General features: G+C 34.7%; 1 protein-coding gene across 1 annotated transcript in view; it reads right to left on the bottom strand.

Moving 5' to 3' along the window:
* The window catches only part of LOC149794100 (centrosomal protein of 78 kDa-like), a 122,913-nt gene that overhangs the window by 36,639 nt on the left and 69,186 nt on the right, over positions 1-17,088 (bottom strand). The window contains exon 7 of the mRNA XM_089968072.1: positions 3,821-3,995. Coding sequence (XP_089824198.1) covers positions 3,821-3,995 — 175 coding nt within the window. The remainder of the gene's footprint in view (positions 1-3,820; positions 3,996-17,088) is intronic.

The raw sequence follows: 17,088 nt of genomic DNA, 5'->3' as shown, positions 1-17,088 counted from the left end.
ATGAAATCATATAGCAGGATCAAAAGTGGAATGTCTTCATTACACTGATATATTTTATGCATGGTTGAGCATGCCGACAGGAGGTGGGGGGAAGGGGGTAGGTATCAAACTATATGAATTAGTCACATGGTGTTTGCTAATTTGTAAAAGGTTAGTGGGTGTTGCCAATGGTTCCTCTTTGTAACTAACATAAATATTGACACCTAGAAAACATGACACAAAGCCATACCAGAAGTTCACATGGCCTTATAGACAGGTCAGATAAAATACAGTGTTTAATATTTTTGTAAAGCATTCTTGTTAAAAATCTGTTTCATTTGTCCACCTCCAGAAGACTGATTTTATTGGGTGAAAGTTACTAGTTTATGGTAACCATGGAATAACAGCCAGTATGACCATTATTAGAAACAAAATGTATGCATAACAAATTGGGACTGCTCCAGTGGCCTAGTGGTTACAGCATCTGTGGGAGGTCCTGGATTCGAACCCCAGCCAAGTCATAACAAAGATTTGTAAAAATGGTACCAGCAGCTGCCTCACTTGGTGATCAGCAAGAGGTTAGAGTTAGGACTGGTCGGCCAGTGTGTCAGGATAATGTAACTAGGTGGGACATGATGCTACATGTCTGCAGCATGATGCCCCAGCACTAGACATCACTATACACTCACACTGAAGACAATATAATAATATGACTAAAAAATTTTTAAAGCTACATTAAAACACACACACACACACACACATACACACACACACACACACAACCAATTACCTTAATTAGCCAATACAGCTGATGCAGTTCATTCATCTAATTCTAATACTTATTCACATGTACAACTCACAGTTAGCCAGCTGACTGTAACCTAACACAATATATGATTTCCCATGATTGAATAAAGATATATATTCTTACTTCCAACAGCACTGTGTAGGCAATGATGTACACATATATAGCATGGAAAAATCGAAAAAAATTGTCACCTTCTTTGGTTGTAAGGATGAAGTACTAACAGAAGTAAATCCAATTATCAAGTTTCATAATTCCAACATAAACAGAACACAACAAATAACCTTTAGGCACAAAATTAATTAAGCATGAAATATTGGTCACTGAGACTTCATTCTGAATTATGGGTATAGTCCCATTCAATATGTCCCTTCCCTACCACCATTATCATGATTCTCTGAAGAATAGTGTGTATATAGCATGCCAAAATGCATGTGGTCATGAGCTAAATGTGAAAATTTATCAAAAAGATTAAAAGATTAAATATAGGTCATGATTAACATCTTTTGTTGTAAGAGAATGGTCCTAACATAGACGTATAACGCATATCATCATTTCAGGATTCGAGCATGAACACTGCCTGAGAAATGAATATCAAACATAAAATTTAGGTCAGTGAAGTATAAAATATTGGCTATAATGACCTACTTCGACAGTGAGGGAGTGGTGTTTATCAGAATGCATCCACTCAACAAGTTTCATGATACAGAAAAGAGAGAGTGTGCATAACATGCCAAAATATTATATTGAACTTAATGCAATAAATTAATATAAGTTAAAACACCAAAATTTCACTAGTCAATGTAGCATTAAATATGATTTACAGTAACCCCATTTTTGTGAGAGTATCCCAACAGGATACATCCCTACATCAAGTTTCATGATTCCAGGTATAACACAGTATATATAGCATCTGCACATAATGTGGACCTAAGCTGTGCTCAAAAATTTAACCTGAGGCAATTAAATATAGGTTATTGTGACCTTTTCTTGTAAGGTGAAAGTATTAATAGAGTTGCAAACAATTTCTAGTTTGGTGGTTTTAGAATAAACAGTTCTTAGAAAAAAATTTAAAACAATATTGAACCATAGTCAATGGAGCATGAAATATGGGACACAATGACCTACTTTGTGATGAGGGTGTAGTACTACTGATCAAGATGCATTATGTGTTGTGATGTGATTTGGATTTTTAACGTAGCTTTAACAATTTTTCAGTCATATCGCTATGATGTCTGCAATGTGGCAGTTTATAGTGATGTCTAGCACTGGGGCATCATGCCACAGACACGTAGCATGATGTCCCACCCAGTCACATTATCCTGACACCGGACAGACCAGTCCTAACACTAACCTCTTAATGCTGAGCGCCAAGTGAGGCAGCTGTTAGTACCATTTTGTAAGTCTTTGGTATGACTCAGCCGGGGATCGAACCCATGACCTCTCGCATCCAAGGCAGACGCTCTAACCACTAGGCCACCGGAGTGGTGGATGCATTATATATATATATATATATATATATATATATATATATATATATATATATATATATATATATATATATATATATATATACAGTGTGCAAAAACCCTGGTGGCCGAGTGGTCTAAAGTACTATCCATTACGGATCACTGCCATCTCACCTTTATCTGCATAGGTTCGAGTTTCGGATATGGCCAATGTGGGTATGTGAGAAAGCTTGCCAGTAGCTTCGCGTGGGTCGGTGGTTGTTTTCTGGTGTTTTCCTGGGTACTTCCTCCACCATTAATACTGGCCGCCATGTATAAAGCCTATCATGAGCTGAAAAATGGTTTTAAACCCCACAACAACAACAACAACAACAACAACAACCCAGAGCTAAATGCAAACAAAACGTAACCAGGAGTGTACAACTAATGTACAAAGTTAGCTTTCTTAGCTTCCAAATAAAAACCAATATAATAAAACCCAATGTGTGATAATAAAGAATCGTTGATATGCAGTGAGACTATATATATTTATACATGTATCTGTTTTTATATGCATGGATAATGACTGTCATGCTGGGGGCTAGTACATTATCTTGCCTTTACTTCAAGGAGGTGAGCAAAACAGCACAAGTTTTTTTTTATACACTAGTATACCTAGATCATAAGAAGTATCTGTCAACAATATCATCTGCTTCAAGTTCAGGTCAGCCATTAGAAGTCACTATCTACACCATCTCTCTACATACTGTCTAACCTCAAAGTCCACTTATGTAGACAGTAACCTTCATTTTATTTTGATTTTAGTTTACATTCGGAAATTCTCAGCCCTAGCTAGTGGTTTGGCTCAAAGTAATTTTACTGTCAGCTAAATTTTCAATATCTGTCTCCATGTCCAAATTTTTCTGAAATAGTATCAGCTAAAGTTGACTGCACAGTCACATATTAGACTGGTCTAAATGGCAATTAAAATATAAAGTCTATTCACCAAATAGGAGTAAAATCTGATTAAAAATTCTGTCTGCAGAGCAGTAACAAGCTTGGCCAATCAGCTACAAAATTACTTTACAGATACGTATAGAGCATTCTGATAATCAAATTCATCCAACATCTTGACAATAAAAGTCTAACAAGTTTGATCAAAATCTGATCAGAAATATTGTTGCTAGAGTGCTGACAAGCACATCAAATCAGATTGAAGATTATGCCATTAATATGTGTCGATTTCACAGGCATATTCAACCACGATCGCGGTGATATAAGCCAATTTTAAAAGTCTGATCTATATCCTCTCAGAACAAATATCTTTTAAGATGTAAAAAAATAAATTCAACCAATCTGATGCATTTGTGGTTAATGGATGAACCAATGGATACATGACCACACAAAAAAAAAAATGGATAGATAAGGTAGATAGAGGGCTCCCACATCTCAATGCATGTCCTTATTTACAGCTAACATTTAAGAATCCATATTATAAAAAAAAAATACTTTCATCAGTGATTTGCACAAAATTAGGATCATGTCTGAACAGAAATTCACCTGGGGTTAAAATAATCTGTAAATTTACCTTTCAGCCAGAGATCATCTTTGAGAGCTTCAGCCAGAAGCATAGCCCCTTGATCAGCCAATAATGGGTTATTGTTGATGGTGATTCTACGTATGCCTGGCATCCGGTCAAGGTCTGGCCGCCTATAGCGTAAACTGTCTCTCCAGGCTTCATTGTGTCTTCTTACAGCCTGGTGCTGAAAAAAGATCCAAGCATATTTTCAGATGATTTTTCAATGACATTGTAATTTTAACCTTCTCATATGAACATCATGCTCATTTTAAGACCCCAACATCAAAAACACAATATGCATCTCAAAAAGGTATTACCAGTAAATTGTTTTCGAAGTTGTTAATATTACAAACTTTACATGACTAGCAAAGTATTTTTTTGACAAAGTAAAAACAAGAAAAGATCTATTCATGCACGTATTGTGGGGAAACTGATTGCTACCGCAATCGTGGCTATCGTTGTTTTGGGTTTAACATCAGTTCTTAATGCCAGATAAGCAATACATGACAGCTAGTATAACTGCGGAGCAAGAACCCAGGAAAACCCCTGTAAGAACTACCGACCCATGGGAAGCTACTGGCAAGCTTTCTCACAAATCCAAATTGACCAATCATGAGACTTGAACACATGCAGATATATTACTGAGTATCACTTATGCAATGATTGGTAATTGCAAATGCTTCACACCACTCATCTAACTGGAGCCCCCAATCCAGGCTATAGAGGACAGAATAAACTTTTGTAAAAATGTAACTTTAGATAAGCAACTAATGAAAAAAATCTTTAGGAAGAAAACCCCTTCCAAAAAAATATTAGCACATACTGCTACAAGATAAACACATACATGTAATAATTCACAACCCTAAAATCTCAATACCTTCCTCCGACAAGAGTAACGTGAACGGTACATTATACAATCACCCTGTGATTAATGGCTGTCTATGTAGACTCTTTAGTAGGGCATAGTAATTGAATGTCTCAATAACTTTGACCTTTGGTCAACTAAACTTACTATACAGACAACTTGAACTTCGGCCTTTAGACCCTAAATGTATGTTTCTTTCTTACCCAAAGTGCAAGCTATCCATAAAGATTGGTCAAGCAATTTATTACAAAGTTATTGTACAAATACCTATTTTCACTGAGTCACAATAATGCTAACCTTTAACCTTTTGATCTCCAAATCGATAGGCCTCTAATGTTTTAGTGCATGTCTTTGACAAACATTGGTCAAGGCATGTGATCTAGAACTAAAACTATTATGCAAACAAAATTTCCTCATTAGAGTTACAAAGACCTTGATCTTTAGACTCCAAATCAACAGGCTTTTTTCCTACCCAAACTATTTGTCATGTACAAACTCTGATGAAGGTACATGGTTGAGAACTGAAATCTGTATACAAAAGCCATGTTTTCATTTTTCCAGTCAGTGGCCTTGATCTATGATCTTTAGATTTTACTCCAGGTTAAAGCTATTCAAAAAGTTTAGTCTAGGTCTATGATGCAGAACAAAAGTTATTCTTCTTTCAGACTGTTATCTTGACCTGTAACCTTTAACCTTCAGTACAAGCCATCCTCTGAGCTTGGTAAAGATAGAGTGTAAATATAAAAATCTGATGAAAAAATCTCTCATTTGTTTGATGCCTTCTCATTAACTGCCAGCAAAAATTACAAATTGTAACAGTGTAGGCTGTCTGCTTTTAACAACACTTATAATTTTGATATCTTGTTGCACTGGCTTAGCCTCAGTACCTTGTAATTTTGAGCCAGCTACTTCACAAAGATAATGAGAAGGGTGTATTCTTGCATCTGACTATGTTGCCCTAATACCACTCTGGAAGCTATATTTCTGATCTAATTGTGATCAATTTGAAAGACATGCTTTTATCGTCAAGATTTCTGACAAGTTTAATAACTTATATCCATGCATACTCATTAGGTGATCTTGCAACTGATTGGCTAAGCCTATTATCTCCCTGGAGGTATTGTTTCTGAGCTTATTTTCATAACCTTTGAATATTTTCTTTTACTATCAAGATATTGGACCATTTCAACAATGACTGAGTTTATTACAACTCAAGAGACTGTATTCCTGATAAAATTTTGAAGAAAACATGTTTGATATGCTTCAGTCATTACACCCTCAGATGGGTGCAACATCTATGCATATTAATGCTGCATTTCTGCATATGATAGGCTGAACTTATTTTTATGAAACTTAGCAAACTGTCTTCATAAAATGAGCAAGATCTGTTTTTGTGACTGGGGGTGGGGTGGAGTGGGGTTAATGTCACATTTATGGTATTACTGTCTATATCATACAGAGGAAATAAGAGTTATGTGCCTTTCCAAAGAATACAGCATTGGGAATCTGACTTGGGCTGGCCTGGACAGGTATTGAGCCTACAAGCATCTGTTTATGAATCTGATGTTCTATCAAAAAAGTTAGCATCACTCCCATGCAAGATATATGCATATTAATCAGGTGATCTTGCATATGATTGGCTGATCTATAAGAAACTAACTTGCAAACAGACACATGGATAACCAGATCAAATGGCAGATGATCGTAATAAGATAATACTTTTTGCCTTGTGGTGATAAAATGAAAGACAGCATGAGGTAAACAACATTTCAGATATATTACTAAATCAATATTTTCAGCTAACCAATTTGGGAAAAGATGGCATCAAATTAAGAGTCTGAACTACAACTTGGGGAAAAGATGGCATCAAGTTATTAAACAGTATGAACTACAACAAGATGGCATCAAGTTATTAAACAGTATGAACTACAACAAGATGGCATCAAGTTATTAAACAGTATGTACTACAACAAGATGGCATCAAGTTATTAAACAGTATGTACTACAACAAGATGGCATCAAGTTATTAAACAGTATGTACTACAACAAGATGGCATCAAAGTTAATAGTGTGAACTACAACTTAACCCTATTGCTGTTGGAACTATTATGGCAAAATTCCCAACAATTTTTAAAACTTTGTTGTTATTGTTGTTGTTACAGGGTTTAACGCCATTTTTCAGCACAAGATAGGCCATACATGGCAGCCAGTATTCATGGTGGAGGAAGAACCAAGGATAACCCCAGAAAGAACAACCAACCCATGAGAAGCTACCTGCAAGCTTTCTCACATACCCACAATGGCTGAGCCCGAGACTCAAACCCATGCAGACAAAGGTGAGATGGCAGTGATCCACAGTGGTGAGCGCTTTAGACCACTCGGCGCCCCTTTAAAACTTTGCAAATACAGAAGCATCTATGATAGTCAAAATATAATAAATGGTTTATTTCGAACAAAAAGTACATTATCAACAACCAGTTCAGGGCTTAGATGTGATAACTGAGGTCTTCATGATAACATTTGCATCCAGTGAATGCAAAATAATAAACTGGCCTTAAAATTTTCATGAAAAACTAATGCTCACAAGTCTTCAACTACCTGGCATTTATGGAAAGAAAATTGTCCCCAAACGCAAATATTACAAAATCCCTTTCATTGAATGAAATACCAAACAATTAAGAAATTGATCACTTAGGATGGATGCCATCATTGGCAGGCTAAATTACTTTGCAGTTGCCTTTATCTCCATAAACTTGACTTGTTACTCACAGAGACTGAATGTAACACATGCCTATTGATTCCAAGTAGATATTACTGCGTGCCATCAGGATTAAAGACGGAAAAGTCAGTTACAAAATGGCATTGATTAACTGCATGGTCAAAACTAGCAGAACACTGGACAATTTGTATTATTGAGATTAACAGCCAAGCAATTTGTGTTCTCCACTCCAACACATCATGGACATAACAAAATGTACTCTATTTTACCATATGTACAAGCAATCACAAAGATCAGACACTGCTGTGTACAGATTTTAGTCTACAAATGGTATGTATGACTTTTATATTTCACAAGCTGTTGATATGTGTAAATTCATTTATTTTCATGGTTATAAATAAAATACCAATGTTTTTTTTGAAATGTAACATCTGTACATAAACAAGATGACTGGGAGATTAAAAGTTAGTCCCACTGCTTTCTCAACACTGAACAGTGCCATCATTAACAGAACATTTTAATTCATAGTTTGAAGCAGAATCCATGAAAATAATGAAATCCCAGAACTTGTATTTTCTGGAAATCTACAGTTCTTCATTATTTATATTTTCTGGTACATGTATTCAACAATTCCCAGTATTTATATTCTACGGTATTCTAAAAATCCAGGTACTTATATTCTATGGTATTCCACAATTTCCAGTAAATATATTCTATGGTATTCTAAAATTCACAATATATATATTCTATGGTATTCTTAAATTCACAGTACTTATATTCTATGGTATTTTAAAATCCCAGTACTTACTTTATTCCATGGTATCCTAAAATTCCCAGTACTTACTAATTTCTTTGGTATTCTAAAAATCCCAGTATTTACTATATTCTATGGTATTGTAAAACTCCCAGTATTTACTATATTCTATGGTATTCTAAAATTCCCAGTATTTACTACATTCTATGGTATTCTACAATTCCCAGTACTTATATTCTATGGTAATCTACAATTCCCAGTACTAATATTCTATGATATTCTACAATTCCCAATACATGTACTTATATTCTATGATATTCTACAATTCCCAGTACTGTACTTATATTATCTGGTATCCCTTAATTCCCAATACTTATATTCTATGGTATTCTACAATTCCCAGTACTAATATTCTATGATATTCTACAATTCCCAATACATGTACTTATATTCTATGATATTCTACAATTCCCAGTACTGTACTTATATTATCTGGTATCCCTTAATTCCCAGTACTTATATTCTATGGTATTCTACAATTCCTAATACTTATATTCAATGATATTCTACAATTCCCAGTACTGTACTTATATTCTCTGGTATCCCATAATTCCCAATACTTATATTCTGTGATATTCTACAACTCCCAATACTTATATTCTCTGGTATCCCATAATTCCCAATACTGCTCCAGTGGCCTAGTGGTTAGAGCATCCAACTTGGAAGCGGGAGGTCAAAGGTTTGAACCCCAGCCAAGTCATACCAAAGACTTCCAAAATGGTACTAACAGCTGCCTTGCTAGGCACTCAGCATTAAGAGGTTAGTGTTAGGACTGGTCGGCCTGGTGTCAGGATAATGTGACTGGGTAGGGCATCATGCTACATGTCTGTGGCACGATGCCCCAGTGCTAGACATCACTATAAAATGCCACACTGCAGACATCGTAGCAATACAACTAAAAAATTGTTAAAGCTACATTAAAAATCCTAATCACACACACACATAATTCCCAATACTTATATTCTATGGTAATCTACAATTCCCAGTACTAATATTCTATAGTATTATACAATTCCCAGTATTTATATTCTCACTGCTCTGGTGGCCTAGTGGTTAGAGCATCCGCCTCAGATGTGGGAGGTCATGGGTTTGAATCCCTACCAAGTCACACCAAAGACTTACAAAAATGTTACTAACAGCTGCCTCATTTGGCACTCAGCATTAAGAGTTAGTGTTAGGACTGGTTGGCCTGGTGTCAGGATAATGTGACTGGGTGGGACATCATGCTACATGTATGCGACATGATGCCCCAGTGCAAGACTTCACTATAAACTGTCACACTGCAGACATCATAGCGATATGACTGAAAAATTATTAAAGCTACATTAAAAACCTAAATCTCACATTCACACACACACACTTTTATTCTCTGGTATCCCATAACTACCAAAACATATATTCTATGGTATTTTACGATTCCCAGTACTTATATTCTCTGGCATAATTTCACAAGAAAATGATAGTCATTATCACTTTTAATCTGTATACATTGATAAATCAGAATCATAAAAACTGGTCCAGGGCTTAAAATCACCCACCCCCAAAAATAAAAAACCTAATAACCAAGCATTAGAATAATTGTTGATGAAAGATTGTGACAATTTTACACCATGAAAGTGGAGAAAAGCACTATATTTCCATATGGAAAATTCAGAATAAATGTCGCATAAATATGATAACAAAGAACAAACTAATTCCAGGAATTAATAATCCTTGCTTTTCATTGATTTTATCAGTATCAAACTGCCCATTAAATTTGGATGAAATCCAATAATAATTAAGGAAAGTTGTCAAGCAAAAGCTGGGCTGCTATAGGCTTGTTCGGTAAGGGTTGTTATGTTCCTTGGCTTATTAATTCCCCAAATTTACCCATGATGCAACATTCTTTCTGGTAAGCAAATCTGTATAGTAATGGTGTCAAACAAAGATGTGAATGGTTACCTTGTGACCTGAACAATTATGATTTGTAGTTTTTTGAATAATAATAAAAGGCACAATAAACTTTGCTTTAAACAATTTTTATAAGAACTAATTATGTATTACTATTTCAAATACGATTCATGTAATGGCGCAAATTGATGTACCTAAAAAGGTATGGTAAACAGTGAATGGTAGTAATACAGACAGAATAATGATTTTACAGTTGATTATAATTTACTAAACCCTGATCTGCAATAATGTTGTTGTTGTTGTTGTGGGGTTTAATGCCATTTTTCAGCACAAGATAGGCTATATATGGCAGCCAGTATTAATGGTGGAGGAGGAACTCAGGATAACCCCATAAAGAACCAACAACCCACAAGAAGCAACAGGCAAGCTTTCTCACATACCCACACATGGATAACACAAGAAGCTTTTAAGTTCGACTTAAATACCTTTTTCTTCAGGTAATTTAAGTTCTGTTCAGGTAATTACCTTTGTTCTAATAAATGACTAAGGGACTGGACTTTGACAGAAAACAGAACAAGAAGCCAGAGAATGTCTAGATTTTTTTATCACTTAAGTATCTAGAAGTATACAGGATCACTTATTCATTCACAAGTCAAACAGTCATTAATAATCTAATTCCAAAATACATTTGATATTTAAAAATGCACAACCTTATTACATATTAGACACAACTGATAATTTGCTTTTTTTCTAATGTGTCATTTCCAGAGAAATCAGATTCAGACCCTTGTTATTTTGAGCACAAGAATTTTTACCAAAATAAAACTTATTATTTATGCATCTAGGTTTACCTGGGAAACAACAAATATATATAAATATGTGTATGGAGGATTGAAGAAGAAGAAAACAAAAGAAACAGAAGAAGAATGATAATAATAAATACTACTAACAATAATAACAAAATGCTTTAAACTGAATAAATTATGTATGATGGGCCTATTTTTCATGATAATATAAATTTAATCTGAGAAACACACACACACACACACACATTTTAATGTCACTTCAAGCACTCAAGTTGATGCATTCATAATGGGGTATTGCTCACCAGAAATAGAGACTGTAAATTCATGCATATGGTTTCCGATTTCAATGTACCAAAGAGCTCTTAAAAGAAGCCTATTTTCATGGGCAGTAACAACAGTTATCGAATTTGCAAATTAACTCTACTATACAATGCCGAATGCTGAGAACTGAATGAACCTGGTCTGGTGAAAATCAAGCTGCATAACAGATGGATAAAATCCGACATGAAAAATAATGTGTGGAACCAACACAGAATGTGGACAATCAAACTCAGTCTATATCCCAAGAAAATCAAGCTGAATAATGGAAGGATAAAATCCAACATGAAAAATAATGTGTGGAAACCAACACAGAATGTTGACAATCAAACTCAGTCTATGTCCCATGAAAATCAAGCTGCATACCATATGGATAATGTACAATATTAATTAATACTGTAAGGAAACTAATGGGTAGGTATCACACTTAAAGGTTATAACTCCATTGACAATGCTAAACATGGTCAATCAAAATGAAGTTCTCTACCATCTACAGTTACCCAGACCGAAATCAAATGATAAACAAGGGATTTACTGTGGAAATAAATATGGTGGGTCAGACAATGAGGGACCATAACTCTGCTAAACGATGATATAAATAAATGATGAATGAACAATGACAATGTTTCATCAACATTTGCTGTATACCAGATTTGGTATTTGAAATCCAATGATAATTAGAAGACTTATTCAGTGGAATCAAAAGTGGGTGCATCTGACAATCAGGTGCTATAAAACTCCATTAAATAATGGCACAGAACATTTAAAATCAAATTCAAACCATGTCAAGCCGCATACCAAATTTAGTTAAACTCTAATAATAATAATTCAGAAATTATGTGTGTGAAAGAAAACTAGTCCAAAAATCAGGGGCTATAACTCTGCAGGAGATGATGTAGGATACTGATAATTAAATGCAGCCAGGGTCCCATCAACATCAAGCTGCTTACTAAATTTGCTTGAAATCCAATAATAATTGAAGGAGTTATTGTATGCAAACAAACGTTGGTGGATCTAACAATCTGGGGACATTAAATCTGCTACATGATAATGCAGAATGTTGACAATCAAGCCAATTGAATGCCTCATCAATATCGGCTCCACAGCAAATTCAATTCAAATCAAATAATAATTCAGGGAGTTACTGTGCAGAAACAAAAGTCATGGATAATAAAATGAATAATGATGGACAAATAAAAGTATAACAAGGTTCAGGGAGAAAATTATGTATGTGCATTTGAGCAGTACAAACCTGCAGTGCAGGCTTGTTGCGTTTAGTAAGCTTGATGGGTGCTTCTGCATGTTTTAAGAGGTAAATTAATGAAGGCAACCTCTTTCCCCTGGGATGCTGCCCAAAATAATGTTCCAAGAACTGACTTTTCTTGCCTCTGACATGTTTCTTTATGCCTTTTTTTTAATGCCAAAACTTAATCAGCACTTTATAGCCAGGATTGTGCTGTTGTGCTATTAAACCACATGCATGCATACATATTTCCATGCATGTCAGTCCGTCCATATATACAACCATACATACAATCGTACATACATACAACCACACAGGCATACATACATACACACACATACATACATACATACATACATACATACATACATACATATAGACATATACAACCATACATACATACATACATACATACATACATACATACATACAACCATACATGCATGCATGCATGCATGCATGCATCCATCCATCCATCCATCCATCTACCCACCCACCCATCCATCCATACATACATACATACGTACCTGATATCAATGTAGAATGATAAATATTGAAACTAGTTACTGAAATTAAGTTTATCTGTATACATTTATGCCACTATGAATATAAAAAAACAAGCTACAATACTGTAGCCCTTTTGTGCAAGAGAAAATGCCATGCTGATTTTACTGGTGTTTAACTATCCCTTTGGGTAATACAAGAGGTCAAAACTTCATATCAGAAGCTTCTCTGATGAAGATTGCATGAGAAGGTTTAATAAAGCTCGGAGCATATGTGTTGTAATCAGTCCAAATAATAAACTGATTGAATTTTATCTTACAAGTGAGTACATACAAATGCCACCAGACACGCACATAATGAGCAGAATGTACTAGAACAGGCTGTTAGGAAACCTCGGGGTTTCTTTCCTATCTACTGATTGACTCATTATAGTCAATATGCCAATGACTGAATCAGAATTTCTATCATGAATTTATCCTCATGTGGTTCAGTAACTGACTTGGCTTTTAAGCAACATACTGGGGTTTACTGACCAAAAAGAAATATAATGACCTGATAAGTTTTTAGTATCAGAAAAATACCACCCATACACGCTTTTAAGACGAGCCCAACAGCAAACAGCAAAGACCCAGATCTACCATCAGAGATCTGGGTTCGTGCAATTTGTAAGCAGTAATCAGTGGAATAAACAATACAGACCCTGATCTGCTGGGGCATTATGCTATCGCAAGTTAGGATCTTTATTGTTTGCAGTTTGACTTGACGTCCAAACAAGTACATATGGCTGTTTTCTTTTTTTATTTGTAAATCCTGAGTTGAAAAAGTACTAATTGTAATATTGGCATTCATGAACAAAACTGCAATAAAGTAATCAATTTTACAGGTATAATTTGGGTATGTAAGAAAGCTTGCCAGTAGCTTCTCGTGGGTCAGTGGTTCTTTCCGGGGTTTTCCCGGGTTCTTCTTCCACCATTAATATTGGCTGCCATGTATAGCCTATCCTGTGCTGAAAAATGACATTAAACACTACAACAACAACAACAACAACAACAGATGTAATTAATGTAATGAAATAATCAATTTTCACAGGTTTATTTCTGACTCAGCTACATGCTGAATTTTCCCACTGGTCAAGGGAATCACTTGTAATACATATATTATCTGCTAAATAAATCTTTGTAAGGTGTGGCCTACTAGGTGGACACAAAAGTATGAAAATTAAATTTTAAATCATTTTTTCAAAATCAAAATAACTGGAAAAGTGAAATGCTATATTAGTTAAGTTAGGTGCAAAATATATATAGATTGTAACTGAAAACAAACAAACAGGGTAACTATTGCTAAATCTTAGGCATTTATTGTAGCTCAGTTACAGGTGCTTGACAGTCAAAACATTATTTTCTTCCTGCTTTTTAATATTTACTTTGTCTGAAATGGGGTGATCTGTCATATATTTATTTCTTCTGATTATGCTGTCAATTACTTGTAACATGTATGACATAAACTTTAAACAATGTCTAGGCAAGACCCTTATCAATAAAACCTTATAATGCTAACAATGAAAAAGGGATCCACATAACATCTAAACAACACAAGCTGCCTACATACATGTACACATTAATACCACTGGTATCAGAACAATAAATTAAAAAATACGATGGAATTCTCCCTTGAATATGAAACCCTTCAAAAGGTAGTCTATTTGGTGTCATGATATAAAATAATGCTCTGCTCAAATCCTCCAACTATACTTTTTGTCCATTAACCTCTAGTCTGATATCTATTCGTACATGATCAAGCATGTTCTAGCTGGTTTGAAAAGAAGAATCTCATATCAGCAGTTCTTACACATCAAAATCAGACATAGTACTCAAGTGAATTTTTTCTTTGCTTGTATAATACTTTATTTTTGAAGTGCCAAGTAAATATTCCATTAATTTTATTTTTACTTGATCATTTAAGGATAATGATCACAGTTTGACGAGCAGCTGCTGGAAAATACCTGAATAAACAATCAACCTGATCGAGCTCAAATTAATCCCTGATACGGCTCCATCTTAATGTCTACACATTATTTAAACATACTGTGTATGAATCCAATACTGTCATCAGTTGCACTTAGTCATTCTGCCTCAAACAAGTTACTTTCCGGTCATGAAGACATTTCCTGTCGTTTTAAGTGTGAAAAATGGAGTTCAATCATGCCAGCTGGTAGACAAAATACTCAGCGTAAACCCTGTAGAGAGATCTTCACAATATACATAATTGTTCTTCATGATTACCTTAGAAAGAAAGGTGCTGACAATTTTATTTGCCAGTGGCAGTTGGAGAAATTGATTAGATAGGAGGCTGACTCCATTTTTTGTTGAACAAATAAGACAGACTGAAATTTCATATGCTTCTGAAACAGAAACTGAAAGAAACAACATTAAACAATGAAGAATGGTCTGTTTAACATTTTACCCTACAATACTCAATGCTGCATTTCCAGAGAATCCATAAATGTAACATGATGAAAAACATGACTAAATTTTATTAACATAATGCAAACCAGTAAAAAATGGTGGTGAATGGTATGTCATACATTTGCCCCAAATTTTGTATCCCATATGTGACCACTAGCTGGGCAGGGCAGGGCTGACTCTGGACAACAATAGCCAAGCGTCACAATGACCCTGACCATGACTTTTTAATCCTACATACAGCATGTTCTTTCCTTCCTCAAAAGACAAAACATCTTTGCATTTATTTAGAAAGAAGATCCAATTTTAAATCATTTAACTCAACATCTGTATCTTATTTACTTCTCAGACTGGCAAACAGTCTTTAAAGTTCGGTGCCATCATGTGGTGTCTCATTTTATAATTTTACAGAAGTCTGTTCATTTGTGTCACAGTGACACTGATTTTGGATCTTCTGACCCACAAATCAATAGGTTTCTTTGTCTCATGTTTAAGTCATCCATAAAATCTGCTCAAGGTATGTAGTCTTGAATGAAACTTCCTGTACTGATAGTTTTCTTAATGACTTATAGTGACGTTGACCTTTAACCTTATGGCTTGTATTTCTTCAGACGGCTTTCTGAATCCAAGTTCATGCCATCTACAACAAAGTTTAGTCAAGTTAAATGGTCTAAAGTAAACTTACTCCACAGAACCATTTTTTTTGCTTCTAATACTCACACTGACTTGTGACCCCCAAATTGATGGGTCTCCTCCTTACCCTAAATACAACCCAACCACAATGTTTAATTAAGTTATGTGGTCAGGAATTAAAATTATTATGCAGAAGCAATTTTTTCTATGAACTGTTGACCATGGCCTTTGATATCTTGCACCCAAAAATTCTCTTTTGACCCCTTTTCTCTTCTATATATCACAGTGACCTTGAACTTTTTTCCCTCCCCAATAGTCATCAACAAAGTTTGACACATATTTGTGGTCTAAAATTCAGGTACTTGTACAGTCTCCAATGAAATTTCATTCGCAGATATGGATTTTATCATTATATGAATTAAAAACATTTTCAGCAAAGTCAGCCATAATACTTTTATATAATCTGTTGTCTATCATCATTTAATTTATCCCTTCTACTATGTTAGCTATATCACAGAGCATGCAACTGTAGATTTGTATGTCCACAAAATAAAATCTGCAGCAAAACATTATAAGCAAAAAGTCTTCCTGATCTTTGTTATTCCTTCATAAAAAAATATTATTCATGTGTCACAAATAACCAGTTGTATAACATAAATTCTAATGAACTGCTAACTAATCAAAGATTGCCAGCCTAGTGTGAGTCATACAACCTCATTTGGCGATATGGTTTGTGTGGTCACACAAATGTGAGTGATTCTCTTGTGTCCTTTTTAAAATATCAATTAATACAAAGTATAATTTCAAGATTACTAACAAGCAAATTTTCAATATATACTAAAAGCCCAGTTTATTATTTGTAATTTTGTACCGAAATTGTTATACAACCATGAAAGGCACTTAATTCTTCATTTTTTTTAAGTGTGTGTATGACTGGAATGTGTGTCTTCTCAGGTCATGTGGAAGAAACTGTATTTATCTTTGCACAGAAATGTAGAATGATATAATTGAAAACTGGAAAAT

The sequence above is a fragment of the Sinohyriopsis cumingii genome, chromosome 8 (assembly GCF_028554795.1).
Source record: "Sinohyriopsis cumingii isolate HCF-2022 chromosome 8, ASM2855479v2, whole genome shotgun sequence".
Taxonomy (NCBI): Eukaryota; Metazoa; Mollusca; class Bivalvia; order Unionida; family Unionidae; genus Sinohyriopsis; species Sinohyriopsis cumingii.
The sequence above is the reverse complement of the archived record's forward strand: the minus strand, read 5'-3'. Positions and strand labels throughout refer to the sequence as shown.